The sequence below is a fragment of the Rosa chinensis genome, chromosome 7, assembly GCF_002994745.2.
Source record: "Rosa chinensis cultivar Old Blush chromosome 7, RchiOBHm-V2, whole genome shotgun sequence".
NCBI lineage: Eukaryota > Viridiplantae > Streptophyta > Magnoliopsida > Rosales > Rosaceae > Rosa > Rosa chinensis.
Genome location: NC_037094.1, coordinates 3,310,682 through 3,330,349, shown reverse-complemented (window position 1 = coordinate 3,330,349; position 19,668 = coordinate 3,310,682). Strand labels below are relative to the sequence as shown.

The 19,668-nt window shown below is 37.1% G+C and overlaps 1 protein-coding gene, 1 long non-coding RNA gene and 1 pseudogene across 2 annotated transcripts; all 3 read right to left on the bottom strand.

Moving 5' to 3' along the window:
• Positions 1-746: 746 nt before the first annotated feature.
• On the bottom strand, positions 747-2,729 carry LOC112177250 (transcription factor MYB106). The gene is made up of 3 exons (XM_024315543.2): positions 2,521-2,729; positions 2,291-2,420; positions 747-1,578 (listed from the first exon to the last, which is right to left on the bottom strand). The coding sequence occupies exons 1-3, from the start codon at positions 2,666-2,668 to the stop codon at positions 909-911; spliced, it is 948 nt and encodes a 315-aa protein (XP_024171311.1). The 5' UTR covers positions 2,669-2,729; the 3' UTR covers positions 747-908.
• An 8,394-nt stretch (positions 2,730-11,123) lies between these two features.
• On the bottom strand, positions 11,124-12,363 carry LOC112176389 (annotated as a pseudogene).
• A 384-nt stretch (positions 12,364-12,747) lies between these two features.
• On the bottom strand, positions 12,748-14,229 carry LOC112177254. The gene is made up of 5 exons (XR_002927326.2): positions 14,187-14,229; positions 13,966-14,048; positions 13,546-13,603; positions 13,212-13,322; positions 12,748-12,808 (listed from the first exon to the last, which is right to left on the bottom strand). It is a non-coding gene; the product is annotated as an uncharacterized LOC112177254 (long non-coding RNA).
• Positions 14,230-19,668: the final 5,439 nt, after the last annotated feature.

Here is a 19,668-nt window from a genome sequence, read left to right as displayed (position 1 = left end):
ACCTTGGCATTGCTGTTTTCGGCGAGATGGACGATTGGTTTGGGCGCGAGGCTGCGCTGTGTAAATGGTGGCGGTACCCAGACTACGTCAGCGATGCGATGGTGCGGTTCGACGGCGCAGGGAGGGTCGGTGCTTGACTGCCCACCTGCTTGGGTGTCCACAGCTTTTTCAAATGTCAGCGATGCGATGGTGCGGTTCGACGGCGCAGGGAGGGTCGGTGCTTGACTGCCCACCTGCTTGGGTGTCCACAGCTTTTTCAAATGGGCCGGTGTTTGGGTGCCGAAAGTATCTCCACTTGGGCCTACATTTTTTATTTAACTCAGGATTTGGATTTGGATTCGGGACTCGAGTCTCATCTAAATTTAGATATTGGATTAGAGATTGTGCCAGTATTGATTCTGGTTCATGGTAGTTTATCTGCTAATGTCTGAGTTTTTGACACCTTCAGTTACTTTCGAACTCTCGGTGAGCGAATCACTTCTCTTTGGTGATCAAATCACCAGTTACTGTAACATTTACACTACTTCAGCATCTAGTTGTATATATCGTGGTTAATTTTTCATTCTAGATGCGCTTGTATATCTTGTTATTAAAACATATTTTTTTATTATTTATTTTTTATACTATTATATTGCCACATGCACATCTTAACTTCATTTAATACAGCTTGTCGTCTTTTCATTAAAAAAAAACGTTTCTTAAATCTCAACATAACGCCGAGAAGCAGGAATTGGAAACGGTGGAAATAATGTACAATACTATATAGTTAAATAGATGGATAGTTCACTAATACTAATTAATTCATAATCAAGCCCAGTCATGATCACCTCCTCTTGCTCTCTATTAGCTTTATTACTTGAGACAGGTGTTGATCGAAGATCATAATTTTCCTCAAGAGCTTAGTCAGCTTACTGGAACATAAATGGGTTTTTCAACCCCCCGCTCATGATCACATTTTGATAGTCTGCACTGATATCATTACATTGTTCCAAAGTCCAAGCATCCACGACATCAAACCCAGTATTATTGTAGCTCTCCTGGGGTAGTAGTGTCTCAAATAGGTCACCGTATTCATCAGTACCACTCTCCTCTGAAACTCCATTGAAATCCGGAGCTGCTGATTTGGTTAATTTTGGAGCCTCAAACTGTCTACCATTATTACGAAGTACACCATAAAAATTACCGAATGAACCAACCTCTTGAACAACATTAGTTGCACGACCAACACCACCGGCTTCGTCGCCACCTCCACCGCCTGCAGCTAATGACTTTGACATCATTAGGGTTTCCCATGTTCTTAGATTGAAGTCAAGGCACTGTGGTGCTGGTTTGAGTAGTTTTGACTGTCTCACAAATCTAGCTTCTGCTTGAAGCCTAGCACTTTCCCACTGAGCTATGTGGCTGAGGTTTGAGAGGTTCTTCTGGTCGCCATTAGCAGAGGCAAGGATGGCGGTCTTGGGCCTGTGGGTTACAGGATCAAACCCTATCTTGGCTAACCTCTTCTTTAGATGTGTGTTCCAGTAGTTCTTTATCTCATTGTCTGTTCTCCTTGGTAAGTTCGCAGCTATGGCTGACCACCTAATACACATTTACCCCAAAAACTAAGCATCACCATGTTTGAATAATATCGAAAAATATGCACTTTTAAATGGTATTATCATTTTTTTTTGGCAATGAGTATTTGGATTGGGGTAAATAGACAGAATTTTTGTGTTGACAACCTTAAATGATATAATTATGTTGACAAATAATTTTATCATTTAAGTGGGGTTTTTCACAAAAAAAAAAATTTCTCTCTACTTTCGGAGACCCTAGCTAGGAACTAGGAAAGTACAAAGACGTTTCGAAAGGTGTGTAATCTGGACCATATGGTGTTGCAAATCTAGCCCACTGAGATCTCAAACTCACATTCTCTTGTCTAAATTGAATGTTCAGTTGAACAAATTAAACAGTGACAGCTAACTATAAGTCCAACTAGGGCCTCACGTACGTTAAAACTATATCTTTCATTAGACGTATCAATTATATATGTTTACGATTTTGTATCTCGATGATCATGATCATGATCATGATTTTGTGTCAAGTATCTTGGACGTACAGTATATTTGGATTTGCTTTGATATATATTATGTTCAGGTGTTATATATGTATATCAAAAACTTGTTGGGATTGTAAAGACGGGATACATGGACCAACTTGCAAGTTCACATAATTAAACCTACAATATAATGAACTTGATGACTTTAATATAATCTACTGATAAAACTAAGAACTAAAAATAATTAGTAACCTGTTGCCGAGAAGTGCATGAAGCTGAATGATGGTCTGGTCTTCCTGCAAACTGAAATTTCCTCTCTTAATAGCAGGGTTTAGGTAGTTTCTCCATCTTAGCCTGCAGCTCTTCCCACATCTTTGTAAACCTATCATACATACCAAAACAGCAGACCAAAAATAAACAGCAGACCAAAAATAAAGAAACACATCAACAAATGAAAGGAGAGAGAGAGAGAGAGAGAGTACCAGCTTTCTCGGGCAAGGACCGCCAGCTTCCATGGCCATGTTGTTGAATGAAAGCAAAGAGCTTCTTGTCCTCTTGAGGAGTCCATGGCCCTCTTTTTATCTCCGAAGTCGTAGCAGTGCTGTTAGTTAACGTTCGGGACTTCCCCATGATAAAGATTCGCTATAGCTGCCTCCGCTACTCTTGATTTCCTTCCCTTTTTCGGATTGAGATTTCCCAATCAAGGTATGACCAGAATGGGCGCCATTACCTAGTACATACATATTTATATTGGTTGAAGTAACTACGGGAATTTCTTTATGACCAGACTAACCTTTTGTTTTCAGGACTATTGGTTTTGCTTAAATTAATTGGTTGGAGCCGTGTTATAGTTAATGATATTGTGCCACCTGCAGCCTGATATTAGACACACCAGAGTGCCAGACACCCATTCTGTGAACAAAAACTAATTACTCTAAATAAAGATTCCAGAACTTGGTATGCACGGTATACCGACGTAACTGCCACTTCATCAACTCAGTTAAATATACATTGATGGGATATCTAAGGTCTCATATCTATGATCTATCTGAACGCAACGCTTGTGCTACTGTGCATGTGAATAATATGTTATGAATAATATTTTATATATATGTACACATATAACATGGGAACATATATCATATGTGCGATGTTCAGCTCGGCTGTAATTGTTCTCTGATTGTAACAAAGTTTGGTTCAAAATTGGTTTAATTTGATAGTATGAATTGTTCCATTTCGTGGTGAAACAAAGTAGCAGCTTATACCTTATTTTGAAAGATTTTTTGAGTCCCTAGAATCAATCATGTGTTTTGCAACCACTTCCGTTGGTTTAATGACTTAAACTGAAACCGGTTCTTGATTAACATAAACTTCAAACCGATGGGTACGCCTCCCTGGTTGGGGGAGTGAGGGACGTTGATAACTAGTTTCAGCTCCTCATCAGCAGATAAAAGGGAAAGAACCAGAATGTATAGTAGATATGTGCAAGCAAGATTTTATATATTCTGTAAACTGCATTACACCCAAAACCAGTTGACAATGGTTGAAGATGCCCAAAATCTCATAATTCTTCTATTATAACGCTAAACTCTTATAAACTCTAGCTCTAGAGTTTATAAGAGTTTAGCGTTATAATTAATAGAAGAATTACTAGATCTAGTGTAAGTTATCTGAAATAATACTCCATGATTTCACACTATGGACCCCTGGACAAATGCTATGAAAAACTTAATTTAAAGGAAACATGCAAGAAGAAGATAATTAAGGCCATGCCATGAGACTGAATTATTGCTTTCTGACTTGAAGATTACAGAATGAGCTAGTAATGCAGCTTAATTATACAGCTCTCTCCTCTTTCTGACAATGATTGTCGACCATCAATAGTCAACAATGCTGATATAAACCTAACAGCAACACATATAGCCATAGCATTTAGCATTTAGACTGGTGGAGGAGAACTGATATATCTGGTGCGCGCTTTGGCACGACATGAATATCTCTGTTATGATGAAACCCTTCTAATAGATAAAGAGAAATAGACATGATTAGTTTTCGATTTAATGAGATTAGGTTTGCAAATGATGGTAAAGTGGGCCATGCATATACTGGAAATTAATTTTGACCTAAAACACAAATATTACTCGTCATTCGTCCAACCCCATCATTAGTGTAGTAGAAGTCAGCAGCATATGAGTTCTCATGAATATCCATGTTTTCAGTGCAAAACGAAATTATGATTCAACAGCAGACTGAATGAGATATCCCAGGGTAGAGTACGTATCTGAATGTAACTATTTGTGGAATTTTATAGGCACACAGTTTTTCATACGTTAAGTATCAGATTTCATTTCAGAGCAGAGTATATGAATATCACCGTGTTATACACGCAACTTTTGTCAAAGTTGATCATGACGCTGAAATCTTTCTGGATATATACTAAGCATGGATGCAGCATGAAGCTGGAACAGAACCGGGAACAGGCTTTAAAAGAGTGATCAGTGATTCCTTCATTTAGGTACTTCAACAATAAACAGCCATATGTATGCATGCATGTGATCAGCAGTTTCACCAAAAAAGAAGTTCATTGCAAAACGTACCCTGAAACCGGCCGGTAGAGAGGTTTCCAAGTATTCGACCTGTGGAATTATTTCACGTACACTTCAGTGTTTCACATGCAGGCCTCCTCACCTACGGCGGAAATTTAAATACGTGGATTATTTACGTGACATAGAATACATACATGTGGCCATTGCAGTAACATAAACATGATACTATGATGAAGAAATAGAGGTATCCAACCTAAAAACTATGACACTAGGGGCTCTTTTATGCTCATAGACAAAGTTATATTTCTTCAATATCGAACAACACTCCACACGGACTTATATCCACCATAGTATTCTGATAAATCATGGGACTGATTCATATTCAGATTGAAAGATCACCTATTCAAAATATCTCATTGTCATTAATATTCTTTATTTAGTTGTTTTTTACTTTTGTTGATTAGTTTGGTTGCGCATTTTGCGAGCAATAAGTCTCTACACTTGTTGTGTATGGCTAGGCAGGCTATGTGCTTGTGTGTGCACTCAACGTGCCTTGTCTGCTCTAGGTAGTCAGTGAGTCCCTTGTTTCATCAAATGGTCGCTTCCGCCTGGTGATAGGGTGAAGCTAAGTGTCGTCGGATTTATCCTCCAATAGCAATATATTAGGAAAGTTGTGCATATGATAATTATATGCTATGTTGTAATCGGGTTATATATCGAATTATCTTTTTGTTATGTCACCGCTAAGTTAATGCAAATAGAGTCACCAGTATAGTACTCTTTGCTAGTTGGTACCTAGTTAAATACAGTTATTTGGTAGAGATGCATGATAGTATTTCAAGATGTTCTCTAGATGCTTACTGTAATCAGGGGTTTAGGCTCAATGTCCTCCCCTTGTATTCTACAGTTTCATTAATCAAGGCTTGAGGGCAGCCGCACCAGCTATTTATTCAATATATATATATATATATATATATATATATATTCTTTATATAGAAATGCGTAGCCTTGCTGGATCGTAAGGATAGTTTCAGTAATTTGTAAGAGAGATTCTTACGTAGGGAAAGTATACCACTGTGTCTGGTGGGGCTGACCAATCAATGAACATGTAGAGAAGTATTTTGAGTATTTCATTTTAATAAGTAAAGATTGTTTTTCGGAACACATTTAAAATTTTCTGAATTTTAATTGGGCAACCCCTCCGCTTGTCCTACGTAAGAACCTTGTATGTTGTCCATGAAAACATCTTTACAGATCTTAAATTAAGGATCAATTACTAACCAAAAACGCTTCATGCAAAATTTGAGAGGAATGATTGCATTTTCAAATTGCGCAAATGATGATGATGATCATCGGGAACTGTAAGAGCGGTATGTAAATTGTCCAAATCTTACTATAACTACCTCGCTACTTAGCTACTGTATACCACGTACCCTATTTAGTAATTTTTCATATTATACGCGAATAAAATGCATACTTACGTTTTATTCAAAAATATTTCTATACTTCGTATTTTTTAAAGAGACTCGTTAAATTTCCATACTTTTGAAGTCAAAAGTATTATACACGTACTAGACACGATTTTTACGTTTTTTCTTCTTCGTATTTTACACATATTATTGAACAAAAATTAATATAAATTAATATTTTTAATTAAAAATTTTAATTATTTAATTAATTAAAAATATTTTGCCTAATTTTTCAACGAACTATTTGATAAAATGTCTGAATAATACACGTACGTATTTTTCACGTACTATACACGTCCCATTTTTTACTAACTATGCCACGTACTGTAACAGTCAATGACTGGCTACCGTCCGTACTAGCTAGTTAAGTTACTGGCATTCCCATCCAAAACCCTGGTTTGCCAATAACTTTGTAGAATGTAAATATTTACGACCCCAGAAAAGCAAGCCAACTAGCTATTCGGATTCTTAGTTATTACTCAGATTTAATATATAATGGCTTTAAATGAATTTACTGTACGTACCCTGCAGGTAGCTGAAGGCCACACAAAGCTTTCATATTTCTCTATACAGTCTCGGGCTCTCAGCTGTCCTCAGTGCGCTCCAGTTAAGACCAAAACAAAAAAGGGTGAGTACATCGGTAGCTGCATGAAATCCAAACAAAGCTCTGATTTATTTAAATATGAGGACGCGTTCATCACTCTGAATCTGATCATCTGATTAACTTGTGAAACTAGGCATGAGATACATGCAGACTTGCAGAGACGTCGTTCATTTAATTGTACCCTAAAGGTGATTGTTTCAAATTCATAGATACTGAGTCCTGCATTCCAACCAATATTAAGGCCTATAATTATACTGTCGGCCAGTAAAAAGTTATAGGGCATACCTTTATTTTTGAATTTTGTTTTTTGTTTTCCCACCACCTCCCCCCCCCCCCCCCCCCCAAAGAAAATATTTTTTGTCACGAATCAAAACAGATTAAATTGGGTGAAGCTGGTGATGGTTTCTTAAGGAAAATGAAAAAGAATCAGTAATTGGCCTCGTCTGTTGTAGGCTTCGAAGGATTCAATTGTAAGTTTGTAACCCAAAACAGAGGCCTAGAGAGCAAAGCTATCTCCAAAGACATATACAGTGAATGAGATTGGGTAGGGGCCCACATACTCAGCAGATGATATGAAATCGTCGGATCAATTATCTACCGATCAGTTCACCAATGGGCAGGGCCGGCCCATCTCTATTCAAAAGTAGTGGGCTCGGGTTGGGTCAGGCTGGGCCACAACATGTTTTTACAGATTTCGGGACAAGGCTGGGCAGGGGTTTTTCACAAAAATCAAAGCCCACCCCTGCCACAAGCATACGGCCTTGCCGGCATTTTTGGGCCGAACCGGGCCATTCTGAAAAAAGAGCTTAGGCCTATTTATGTAAAATATAATAAAGCAAATAAAAAAATAATCTAAAATCAAAAGGAAGTTAATGGAAAAGAGAGTCAATCATATGAACAGAGAAAAGAAGATTAAAAAAAAGGAAATATACGGGTTGGATCACATTAATAGAAATAATATATAAAAATGAAATGGGTTTTGGGGCTAGACTTTCAGGGCCGCTCTGATCGGGCAAAACTCTGGCTTAAGTGAGTCAGGCTTTGAACCATCCTCCCTAATCCGGCCTTATGTCTAATTGGATCGGGCTGAAACGGCCTATTCTTCAGGCCAAGTAGAATTTTTCTTTAATAGGCCTGGCAGGCTCTCGCGGGCGCTCAGGCCCTCGAGTCAAATGACAATATATGTACACCAATTCTGCAAACACTGTTGTACAATTACACGCACATATATATATATATATATATATCAGTTTAGTACCTCACAGTTCATTTCAATTTAAAAATATTGAGCAACACTTCCTAACACCATAATGGTAAATCAAAGAAAGGCGATAATATAATGACTACCATTACATGAAACTGGTCTACTAAAACATGAACTTCATATGCATTAATGCACTTATGTGCTTCATACAGTAGAATTTTCCCCATATATAATTCAGCTTGTTAATAAAATTATTCAATGTGTCATGTAACTATTGGTCAACATGCTCAACTGGATTTTAGCACATTGAAAAAGTACTATTTAAATTAGTACATGATGAATAAATTTGAAATAATTAATTCTATTTTGTTTTGCTTTGGTCATAAAAAGTATGCGCGTTATTTTTGTTAAACAATGACAAGTGTTTCAGGATTTCTGCAGAATTCAACATTTTTATCATTTTGGATTCTTGTTTGACAATTCATTTGAATCAGGAATAACGTGAAACATTGCAAAATAGTATCTTTGCATGTCTACTTCAAATCTGGAGAGTTGTGATTGAATTCATTGAAATGATGATTGTTGGTGAAAATTTTCTTTCTTGTTACCAGTTTTCTGAAAATTTCTCAAACTTGCAGCTCATTGTTACAAAACAATTGATTTGAGAACTTTTTTTCAGTCCTCGATCTTTAGTAAGTTAAATTAGACATGCAAAGCATGCCTTGAAACTTTAACTTTCAAGTCCGAAAGGCTTAGAAAAGGTTTCATTCTTATCCATAAGTAACAACAAAGGACTGTTTTCTATGTATTCTGATTAGTGTTTTCTTTTTAGAATAAGCCCACACAAGGAAGCTCTAGCTACCACTCAGTCTATAACAGAATCTTAAAGAAGAAATGATTTTAGGACTGAAGATGGTTTGCATTTTCATAATAGGATCAAGGACTCAAGTGGACTGAAATTTGGTCATGCAGTACTTTATGGGAGTTATACATCAAAGATTTCAGGTAGAGGGGTCTTCACTGCTTAGAGTTTTTCCTGAAAATATTTCTATGTCTTTATGCATACAAATTGCATTGTTTTTGAGTGGTGACGTGAGAGTGAAGGGAGCAAAGTGACTACCTTGGGTTTCGTTCCCCTAAACCTCCGGAGGGGCTATACGGACTGGAGGATGTCTAACATCCTTTGAGGTGTGGCATCACTCCTATGTGGTATGGCGTAAACGGCCACTCTCGCTGCTTCTTGCCAGTTGTTTGTGCATTTACTTTAGCAAGTAAGTAGTTGGCATTAAGACTGGTCATCATTTTTTTTCCTAGAAAAGTGTGTACCCTTTCATGCATCTTTTTACCATAAATTCATATACCAATTTTTAGTTTTCTGCTATTGTTTTGATAGCATCATTGCTACCAAATTTCAGTTTGTTTTCAAACCTAGCTAGCATCACTTCCTACTAAGCGTATGAACGCAAGTGATGCTCAACCCTACTCATTTCAGGTACTGCGCACGAAGTTGAAAGGGAGCAAGACTAAAGTGGTGACTTTTGACGTTTTGGAGCTTGTCAACTTCTGTCCTCTAAGGTTTATACTTGTTGTTTGTGACCTTGATGTTTCGTTTGTTGTTTTGAGCCTTTATCCTCCTTAAACTTTGTCATGCAAAGCCAAACTTAACTTGTTATAGATATGTTTGAAAGGTTCATTTTGGTCTGTGTAAATATCAAGATCAATCATTCTTGTTGAATCACTCCCGACAACTTGTTTTGGGGTCATGTATATATGCACATAACCACGCCTCTTTGAACCCCAATTTGTGATGCAAACTTGTATCTTTTCAATTCCTATTTCTAAATTGTTATTTAGTCATGTTGAGATTATTCCTCTTGCTGAATTAATCATACTTGCTACTTGCCATTTGCTTGCAAACTATTCTAAAGTGTACTGTTGAAATTCTTAGATTTTACTCTCCTTGAAAACCACTAGTTGTTAATTATTTTGATTTTGTGTTGGTTTTATGCTTGATTACTATGCTTTGAATTTTGTTAGCTTCTTTCACCTAAAGTTTTGAGTCTTTATTCCAACTATTAAGTTGTGTTAACAGGATTTTGGAGTTTTTCCTTGAAACAAATACTCAATTTCAATCTTTGGGCATATAACTGACCCACAAGGAAAAGAATGAAAAGAAACTCCCCATAAACAAACAACTGAATAAAGTAAGCGTAGGAGATCAGCCAATCAGCGCTCCACTTTTCACGGAGCTGCATTCTGAAACCCTAGTTTCGTGAAACAGGGCGGTGGCTTAGTCCGCTTGCTTTTGACGCTCGGCGTCGCTTTCTTGGTTTGGTAGAGCAGGCGGGGAAGACTTTTCCTGTCGATTTGCGGTGGAGAGTCCAAGGTCGCAGCTCAGCAGTAGTGCTTTGTCACACGGAGGTCGGATTGGTATCGACGTCGGGTTCTGAATTTGTTCGCGTGCAGTCGCTGCAAACGTCGACTGGTGGTGGTGGTCGGATCTGTGCATCGGATTTGGGAGTGAAGTCGAATCGAGGCTTGGAGGTGGACTTGATTGCCGGCGAGGTTTGGTGAGCAACCACACCAGGCTCCGTCGAATTCTTCCAATGGCTGAAGGGCAAGGCAGACCGCAGGAGATGTTGGAAGGGCAAAGGTCGGGTGTGTAGGGGTAACAGTGGCTCCAGCGAGCCTTCTAGGTTTCCAGTGCTCTCCGCTCCAATCTTAGAGTTAGGGCAGTCGGAGTTGGGTTGGGCGTTTGGGCCTAAGCCCACTTTCCCTCATCTTTCTGTTTTGAGCTGAAGTTGGGTCGGGCCTTTTGATATGATTGTTGTGGGCTGGACTCAACATGATCCTAGATCCACGCTGTTCACTGTTTTGACGGGTGGAGGGGTACACCAAGATGGTCTTAGGCCCTAAGCTAATCCAGGCAGATGTGGAGATTTAGGGTTATGTCAGAATAAATTTAATTGTTAGTTTCTTTCGGTTTTTAGTTTTTGCATTCCCTTTGGGCTTTAGTCTGACTGCTTGTGCAGTTAGTTTGGTCTTTATTTTTTTTGGATTTATTCAGATTTAGTACTCTTCGAGAGCATGCATTGTAATATGAGGGGTGTTTGTACCCTTCATGCTTGACCGAGTGAGGTTGTATGATTTACTATCAATGGATCAATCTTCCGTTGCCCTAAAAAAATAAAAATTTCAATCTTTGGGCTTTTTAGTTTGATTTTTACAATGTAGAGATTAAAAATCAACTGTTTGTCTATATTGATCTCCAGAGTTCATTTTGTTACTTTTCTCATCCTAATTTTGTTCTTTCTTTCACTACATATAACAGATTCACATCCAAAAGTTATGATGATCGTCATATGGCCTCCTACCCATCTCAGGGTTCACATCAGTAGTAAGACCTGTTTCTTGAGACACACTGATCATGTCCCTCCCTGTTTTGAAGTTCTGCCACGTGAATGAGACATTGTTTTCAAGCAAGGCCCTCAGATTGTCTTGCATTAAAACCAAACTCGGAAACTAGAAATTTCCTGATGAAACAGGAGCAGAATAGAGTGAATTCTGAAACGTGACTCGTGGGAAAGCGTTGTTGTTTGAAGGATTCGAAGAAACGGAGAAAAGAGGATTGCCTTTGATGTAATCAACAATCCCTTGGTTTCTTTGAGAATCAATGGATTCATGGTTGGAGAAGCAGGGCACGTAATTCGACTCTGAAGCCGGTCTGGTCTTGGCACCATTGTAAGGCGCTGTGTCCAACAATGGTGGTAAACCAGAAGAACGCATTTCAGTTCCATGAGAACCCAAATTCACAAGTCCAGTGATATGGATTTTTTTACCACCAGCAGATTTTTCAAAGACCCTACAAATCACCCATTTGTTCTGCAAATTTTGAGATTAAATTAGGTCAGAAACAGAGGTAAAACAGAGTAAACAAGTTGAAACAGAGGGAAATGTTTATACCTTTTCACCTATTGGGGCTCTGCCCCTGTAGAAAACAAGGGTCTTCTTCATGCCAACCAAGGATTTCCCTTTGTAAATCTCCTTGTCTTTCCCAGTAGCTTTCCAATATCCAGCTTCAGTTGCTCTGTTTGTCCTCAGACCAGTTGGATACTTTCTATCCCTCACACAGAAAAAGTACCATTCCTTCTCTCCCATTTTCACTTTATCTTCATCCACAAACCAAAAATCAAAATCAAGCTACAGCAAACCCAAAACCCCATAATCAAATCGAATTGAAAGTTGCAAACACTGAAATAGATGTTCAAAACAAATGGGAAACTATTCTTTTTCTTGAGAAACTTACGTGGCAAATCCCAAGGCTCAGACTTGTTCAAGTCCACATCACCAATTGCTTTGCAGCTGAAGTTGGAATCGATAACCTTCTTGTGCAGGTAGTGAGAAATAAGCTCTTCATCAGTTGGATGGAATCGAAACCCGGCTGGCAAATCAATCTGATCATCTTCCTTGAAAGTTTCAGCTTGAACAGCAAACTTTTCTATTTATTGCATCATTGATACCTTAAAACCTCACTTCTAGCTTTCTTGTCCAAAACCCTTTTTTCAGAATCTAGGAAAGAAAATTCTCATTAGGATTACCAGCGACTCCTTTGAGTAGTAAAGAATAGGTGAACCGAGTATGGTTGTTGCAAGCAAACCAGTCTGTAACTGAATCAATAGAGGGGTCTGCTTCATACCAAATGTAAAAGATTCAGATGCATCACGTAACTAACAAATGAAACTTGTCGGAGTGCATCAAACAAGCAGGAAAGCCAGAAAAAGGAACTTGCCCTTATATAACTGTAAAGTCTGAGACTTTGTGTAAATAAATTGAGTTTTTACAATGTTGTACATGCAGAGAAATGACCTTATATCTAACTACAGTCTCACCTAATAAGGCACTTGGCACTTTTACATCCCTGGGGAAAAGGGACAAAAGAAGGAAGGCCTGAAAAAAAAAATGTAGGTAGAAATGAGAAACAAAAGAAAATCTAAAGATTTCAAAAGGAAGAGTTTCTCCACCCAAGAAAATTCTATAATCAAGTTTACAATGCAGACTAGTATTGCAGCCCATAATACTGGCACCTGTTAACATGCTATGAACTTTAAGATGCACATTATGTTTACACTCAAACGTAAAAGTATATGATCAGGTATTCACCGTATTCTTAAAACCTGTCAGATACCCGCACACGATACAACAGATACTTGATGCATACATAAGGAGCTGAACTTTTGAATGTTTTCAGTTCACATTCAAAAAGTCCAGGAGCTGCACTTAAAAATGAAAACACAAAGCTTTGTTCAATAACAGCATGCAAAATTGATCATTGGAGTAGCAAGTCACTTACCATTCCTGAAGAAAGGTTGGCCGGTTGGTTTTCTGTCAGCAAGATATGTTGCCAGCTGAATCACTTCAAGATCTACCTAAGCAGCATTTGCCACACCATCCAAGAAACCAGCTGAGATTGAGGTATCAGGAAAGAAGAGACAATCAATATACATCTATCGATGTGTGTGTACATTATAGTGTGTGTTTATATATACATATATATATATATATATGTATATATATATATATATATATATATATAGAGAGAGAGAGAGAGAGAGTAGGTGTTTTTGAGAGACCATTTCAGATAAAGATAGGTAATCTTAAATCTGGTGCTTCAAAATGGAACATACCAATTCTTTTCCAGGCATGAGAAAATTGATCACAGCTTTTGCTCTCAAATGAGCACAACTGATTCAAATTACAAGAAGACTCAATTAGGAGCCAATATACATATAATTGGGCTAATAAGCAGTTAAATTCATTGCAAAATAGGACAACAGAAACATAATGCTTAATTTAAAAATCTTAGAATTCAATACTGGAACTGACAGGACATGGTATGCACATTCTGGTTATACCCATGGACTTTAATTTCCTTTCAAAATATGTCAGTCAATTATGTAATACGTATTACTCTTTCAGGTATGGAAAGAGAAAACAAGAGAAAAAAGCTCTATCAAGTAAAACCTCTGATAAAAGGTGTGGGAAATGAAAAGACAAAAGCATAAGCTGGTTATACTCTCATTATATGCCAACTAAAGTGACCTTACCTGAATTAGCCAGGGCTTGTTGTCCTGAAATATGGTCTGGAAATCATTAGAGGTAATGACTGGAAGGTTATGATCTTCAGAATCTAATACAAAGAAAAAATTGTATTTATTCATTAGCCTAGAAACGGTGAGAAATGTTTAACAAACAGGAAATCAAAAAAAGTAAAACTAAATACTAAAAACAGTATCAACATGAGTAACAGCTTAAATTCTTGACTAACCAGAAGCAGCAGACTCAAGTAAAGGAAGGTGTATATGTGAAAACTACATTTCACAATATTGTTTCTTGTTTGTTGAGTCATTTGTAGATAGAAGATGAAGAGTTGAAGATTGCAGCTAAGGAAGACTCAGTACTCATCGAAAAGGGGAGTATTTTTTCTTTTCAATTAGCTTTTGCCCAATCTATCATTGTTGCAGTGGCATTGTGATTTTTATTTACTTTTTTCTCTCAAGATTAACTATTGGACATATTTCAATGTTGGGTGGTTTCTCACCCGGGCAGGAACTTACTTTCATTGTAGCTGGAAAAGGTAATATATTTATCAAAGCCTAATATTACTATTCACATGTGTGTTCATCATTTTTGTTTTACGTCTTATCCACTTAGAATGTGCTTACTGATTTTGGCTACACCCACCCACCTATGGTTCTTAATTCTTATCCTTTGGTTCAAATCATGTCAAATGAGTGCTTGCTTTAGCTTTTGCTTCTGTTTTGCATTGGAATTAATAGGAACTTTTAAATGGAATGTGCTAACATTGTTGTAGCTAAGTAGAAAAAATGAGAGTATAATGTTATGAAAATTAAGTTAACTCGTTAATGTTATCTAAAGTATTAAATATGGTGTGGTGTTATTGAGTATGAGATGTCTGCCATTTAATATCATTCTCTTCACTGTGATATGTTTGGAGGTTATGATGGGGGATTTACTAGGTTTGAATGCTTTGAATCATATGTAGGATGCAGACATTGACACAAATTTGAATTGTGGCAGAATACTACCCAGGAAGATTGCTACAATTTCATCCAATGACACGTGATGGAAATGAATCTACGCAGGAAGGCTGTTGGAACTTCCTTGAGAACAAAACCAGTTATACTTGATAGAAATGCAACTACCCAGGAAGGCTGGGGCTACCTTTTTGAGAACAAAGCCAAAAACAGTTGATGGAGATGATTGGCGATGTTAGATAGTGTGCTCTCAGTTCTCGCTACTCTCTTTAACTATTTTTCAGTGTGAACATTGTTCTCAAGATTGATTATATTTTTCTAATGTATTGGATGTTATTTGTGTTTTTATGTATTATGGCTTGTAAATTTCCTGGTTTCTACAATCTACTTTTTATTTTATTTTTCAGAAGAAAAAAAAATCTACTTTTTAAATAATATTTTATTAGTATTAGAGACGAAAAGAAAAGTCTCTGAAGATTCTTTTTAGTTCTCCTGGCCACGTGTCAGAAAAATTTATAGAGACGGATTTTAAGTTCAAGCTGTCTCTAATACCTTTTAGAGACGCTACCTTTAGAGACAGACATCTAATTTGTCACTCAAACTATTAGAGACAACTTTGGGTAGTTTTTAGTCTCTAAAGATCTTATAGTGGCAATTTCCATCTGTCTCTAAAGGCTGTTATTGGTGTAGTGAAAGTTAGGAACCAAACTGATTTTAGCCATAAAATTCGAGGGACTAAACAGAATTTAGTCCGATGTTGAATCAGGTGGAGCTCTTCTTCTTGGATGTTTGTAATACACGGCAAGTTTGCTGTTTTTGCGCCAGCTAGCCTTGTGTTGAGGGGGAGAGTCCAGCCCATTTAACATGGGCTAATAGATTGTAAGACAAATTTTCGATTTATGAAACTCTTAGGACTCTCGTATGATATATAGGTGAGATACAGCTCTTATTAGACGTACTTTTGTCCGTTTGTATTTTGGCTCAAAAAGTCTCGATGTATCCTTAGAGTGTGATGTGTTGAGTAGCTTTATTTGTGGAGAAAAAGAACATCAACATTATAAATTAACTAACTGTTCAGTTTACTTTGTCTAATCTACCTACGTTATTTCATGCATTTTCATAAACAACTTGTCCCTTGGACTCATGTATGCCACTTCAATGATCGTTTGATATTTGAAATAGGGTAACTTACCAAAATTTGATTATTTATGGTCCAGTGTGTCTATTTTAGTTAAAATAATTTATTGCCAAGAATAAAGAGGTCTCGTATCATTCACACTTCTTAACTTACTAATTGATGTTAAAAATTGAGAATTGACACCCTTTATAACTCAAACCCTAATTGATATTATCCACCACCCTTGTTAATTTTCATTCAAGATCGCGATCCAATCCATATTTTTTAGGCTATGAAAATTAAAATAGATAACAAGTTAAAGGTTAAGACCATACCTGAATACTGAAAACATTCACATGGCGAGCTCATAGATAGGGCATCTAATTAGTAATTTTTTCATAAAAGGAAATAACTAAAGAGATTAATCTCATAACATCTCTCAAAATATGCATAACATCACTATTGCACACAAGTATATCCTATAACCAGAATTGTAATTGAATCACGTACAGTCACAAGTGGCAGGACATTGCATGATAATGCGTTAATTGATATGTGTGTATAAATAGTGCTCAAGGATATATATGTGGAGCAGTAATGCTTAATTAGCCTACTGTCTAATAGTTGCATAACATTAGTAGCGAATTAAAAAAACAATTTAGCACATATATAGTAGTTTCATTAAGAACTAAAGTTTGTCTATAATAAATTATTTTTCAGAAAAAAAATTAAAAAAATAGTAGGTTTTCTAAATTATCTCCTGATATGTTATCAAATTTAAATAAGAGACACAAAGTTAATTAGAAACGAAAAAATCCACGTATACACGGTTTATAATACTTCATATACGTACTACATTTAGTCCTCTATTAAAATTTAGGTACTATATTTTACGCGGTTGGTGAGGAAATATCATCATTATTATTTCAAAGGTACGTTGTTCCCTGCCCGCTCATCATGACCGTTGCACATTGTTCCAAGCTCCAAGCATCCCCAACTTCAAATCCATTACTGTTATGACTGTGCTGGGGTAGTAATGCCTCCAATAGTTCACCATATTCATTATTAGTACCCAGAAGTCTAGAACTGATGTACTGGTTCTTGGAGCCTCAAACTGATCACAATTAGTAAGCACGTCCTCAATAGTCAACATCAACTTAACCAAATGAACCAGCCTCCTGCCCAACGTGGGTGGCAGTACTACCAATAACACCACCTTGGCCACATAGTGCACTATCGGCAGCTAATATTTACTTCAACAGTAACAGGATTTCCCGTGCTCTTTCGTTCATCTCAGGGCATTGTGGTACAGGCACCGGTCCAGATCTAGGAGGTTGGTCGATCATGACTGATGAGTAGTTTTGACTGTCTGGAAAATCTAGCTTCTGCTTGAAGCCAAGCAGTCTCCGATAAATAGAACAGAACATGCTACACAATATACTAGCTACGTCCTTTATTTACACCTTCCCTTTTCATTTTGACAACTTTCTTTAAATCGGGGACCAGAAAATGACATGATTTCGTGGTATTTAATTTGGGAATGAAAACCAAACTTGGCATTGTACGTTACACAGGTGTTTTCCCCAGACAAAGCTATTCTTGTTAAATAGTACTGCATGCTAGTTACCTTGTTTGGATCTGTAAGTACGCGTAACTACTGGGGTTAAATAGTACTGCGTATAGGTACGCGTCCAGTTAGGTCTACTGGTCTAGCTTATATTGATAATATATTGCCATATATGCCTGGGATCAATTCAGATCAACTACTCCGAATATCTACAAATATGGAGATCATTATATATATATATATATATATATATATATATATATATACTTCAGCCCCTCAAAATGAACTCGCACAGCGTTCATGCTGAAAAGATTCTACGTAGAGATAAGATCCTTCATTTACCAGCAGTGGTCCATTTACAGTTTACAGTTCCGATCCACGTACTAATTAGTTGCAGATCGATACCAATTGATTGACACTGGTACGGTGTTGGAAATTGGCTTGCATTTTCAAATTGTGGACATGGTGATCAACATTATCGCGATCACCAGGTCTAGCATGAGGTAAATAGACGCCCGTCGGCCAGCTACAGTTTCCTGATCAGCTGCTGCATGGAACAGGAAAAATTGAAAAAAGGAGAAAAAAATGAATATGCATGGTAGATGTTTCCATAATAGCACCTGATGTTTCATTCATTCTACCTAATTATAACCCTGTTTCATTCAGTTAAGCGCGCAGATGATTACTACACCTACACACGAACACTACAGTGGATGCACAACTTCAATGATTCCGGCATTTATTTCAAAATTACTTTCTCAACTATACATAACTGCAAACCTGAATGCTTAAAAATACTGACCTCTAGGGATCGAGAACTTTTAATGAGCATTACTAAAATGAGGGATTCATGAGGATTATCTGATCAACGGTTTGGGAGACCCACTTTTCAATCACATTACTGCAGATCAACCATCAGATGTTTATGCACGCATGAGTATATCACTTCTGAAATATTTAATGGTTGATTTGCATAAATGTGATAAAAAAGTGGTCTCACAAGAAATTCCTCAAGAAGTGCTTATTAGAAGCTCTCCCCTAACCTCTAAGGCTGTAACCAATATAAAAAAATAACTTTTATTCAATGATTTATAATGGAGGAAATGCAGAAACTGCAATAAGAAATTATGTATAGTTTGGATCTTATCTAAAATGTGTTTAGTCTGTTTTGGGTTTCTAACTGAATGTCTTGTTCTATCTTCTCGCCCGTCTGATTATGTATATTCCCACGCACAGCAGAATAGAATCGAACAAAAAAAAAAAATGAAGGAAAAATTATAAATACTCAATGTACAACAAGCAGCTCAATTTTCGGGATTTACTACTGATTCGTTGCCCCTTTGCCTTTTCTACCCTTTTTTTCTGAAGTTAATATCTGATACTCAAGTCATGCCTCGTCATCAAGCAAGGGGGATTAATGAATCTCGCATGAAATTTCATGCAAATTATCCCGAGAAACTGGTTGAAGAGTCATATAAGTTAGGTAGCTAGAAATTTATTGCAAAATAAAGCCCTACGTAGGGCTCAATCTTGACCTAGCTAGACCAGGTCGTTAGTGGATAATGTCAAGGGATATAGATTGCCAAAATATCAAGCACTTTGAAAGAACACAAGGAGTCAAGTTCCAGATGTTTGCCCAAAAAATTGCCGCAATTATGTTACTGAAACTCATCTAATGCATTTGAAAGATACAAGGACCTAATCTAATCTACCAACCTTTTTTATATATATATTTTTATATTGACTTCTAATACCTTCTTAAAGAGAATGTAGGAAATTAATTTTGTGGAAAGGAGGTAACCTTCTTTAATAACAATGAACGATTAGGGCTACAAATTGGCTAGATATAGTTCGAGTTCGACTCATATTCGTCTCGTTTGGGAAAGAAACAAGCCAAATTTGACTCAATATTAAGTTCGATAAGAAAATCGAGCCGAGCTAATTAAACTGTAATATATTCAGCTTGTAACCTCACGAGCAGCTCAAGCTCGTAAAATGATATATGTGCTAAGCTTAAACACTTTGGTATTCGTCTCGACTCGACTCATTTACACCCTTATGAACAATC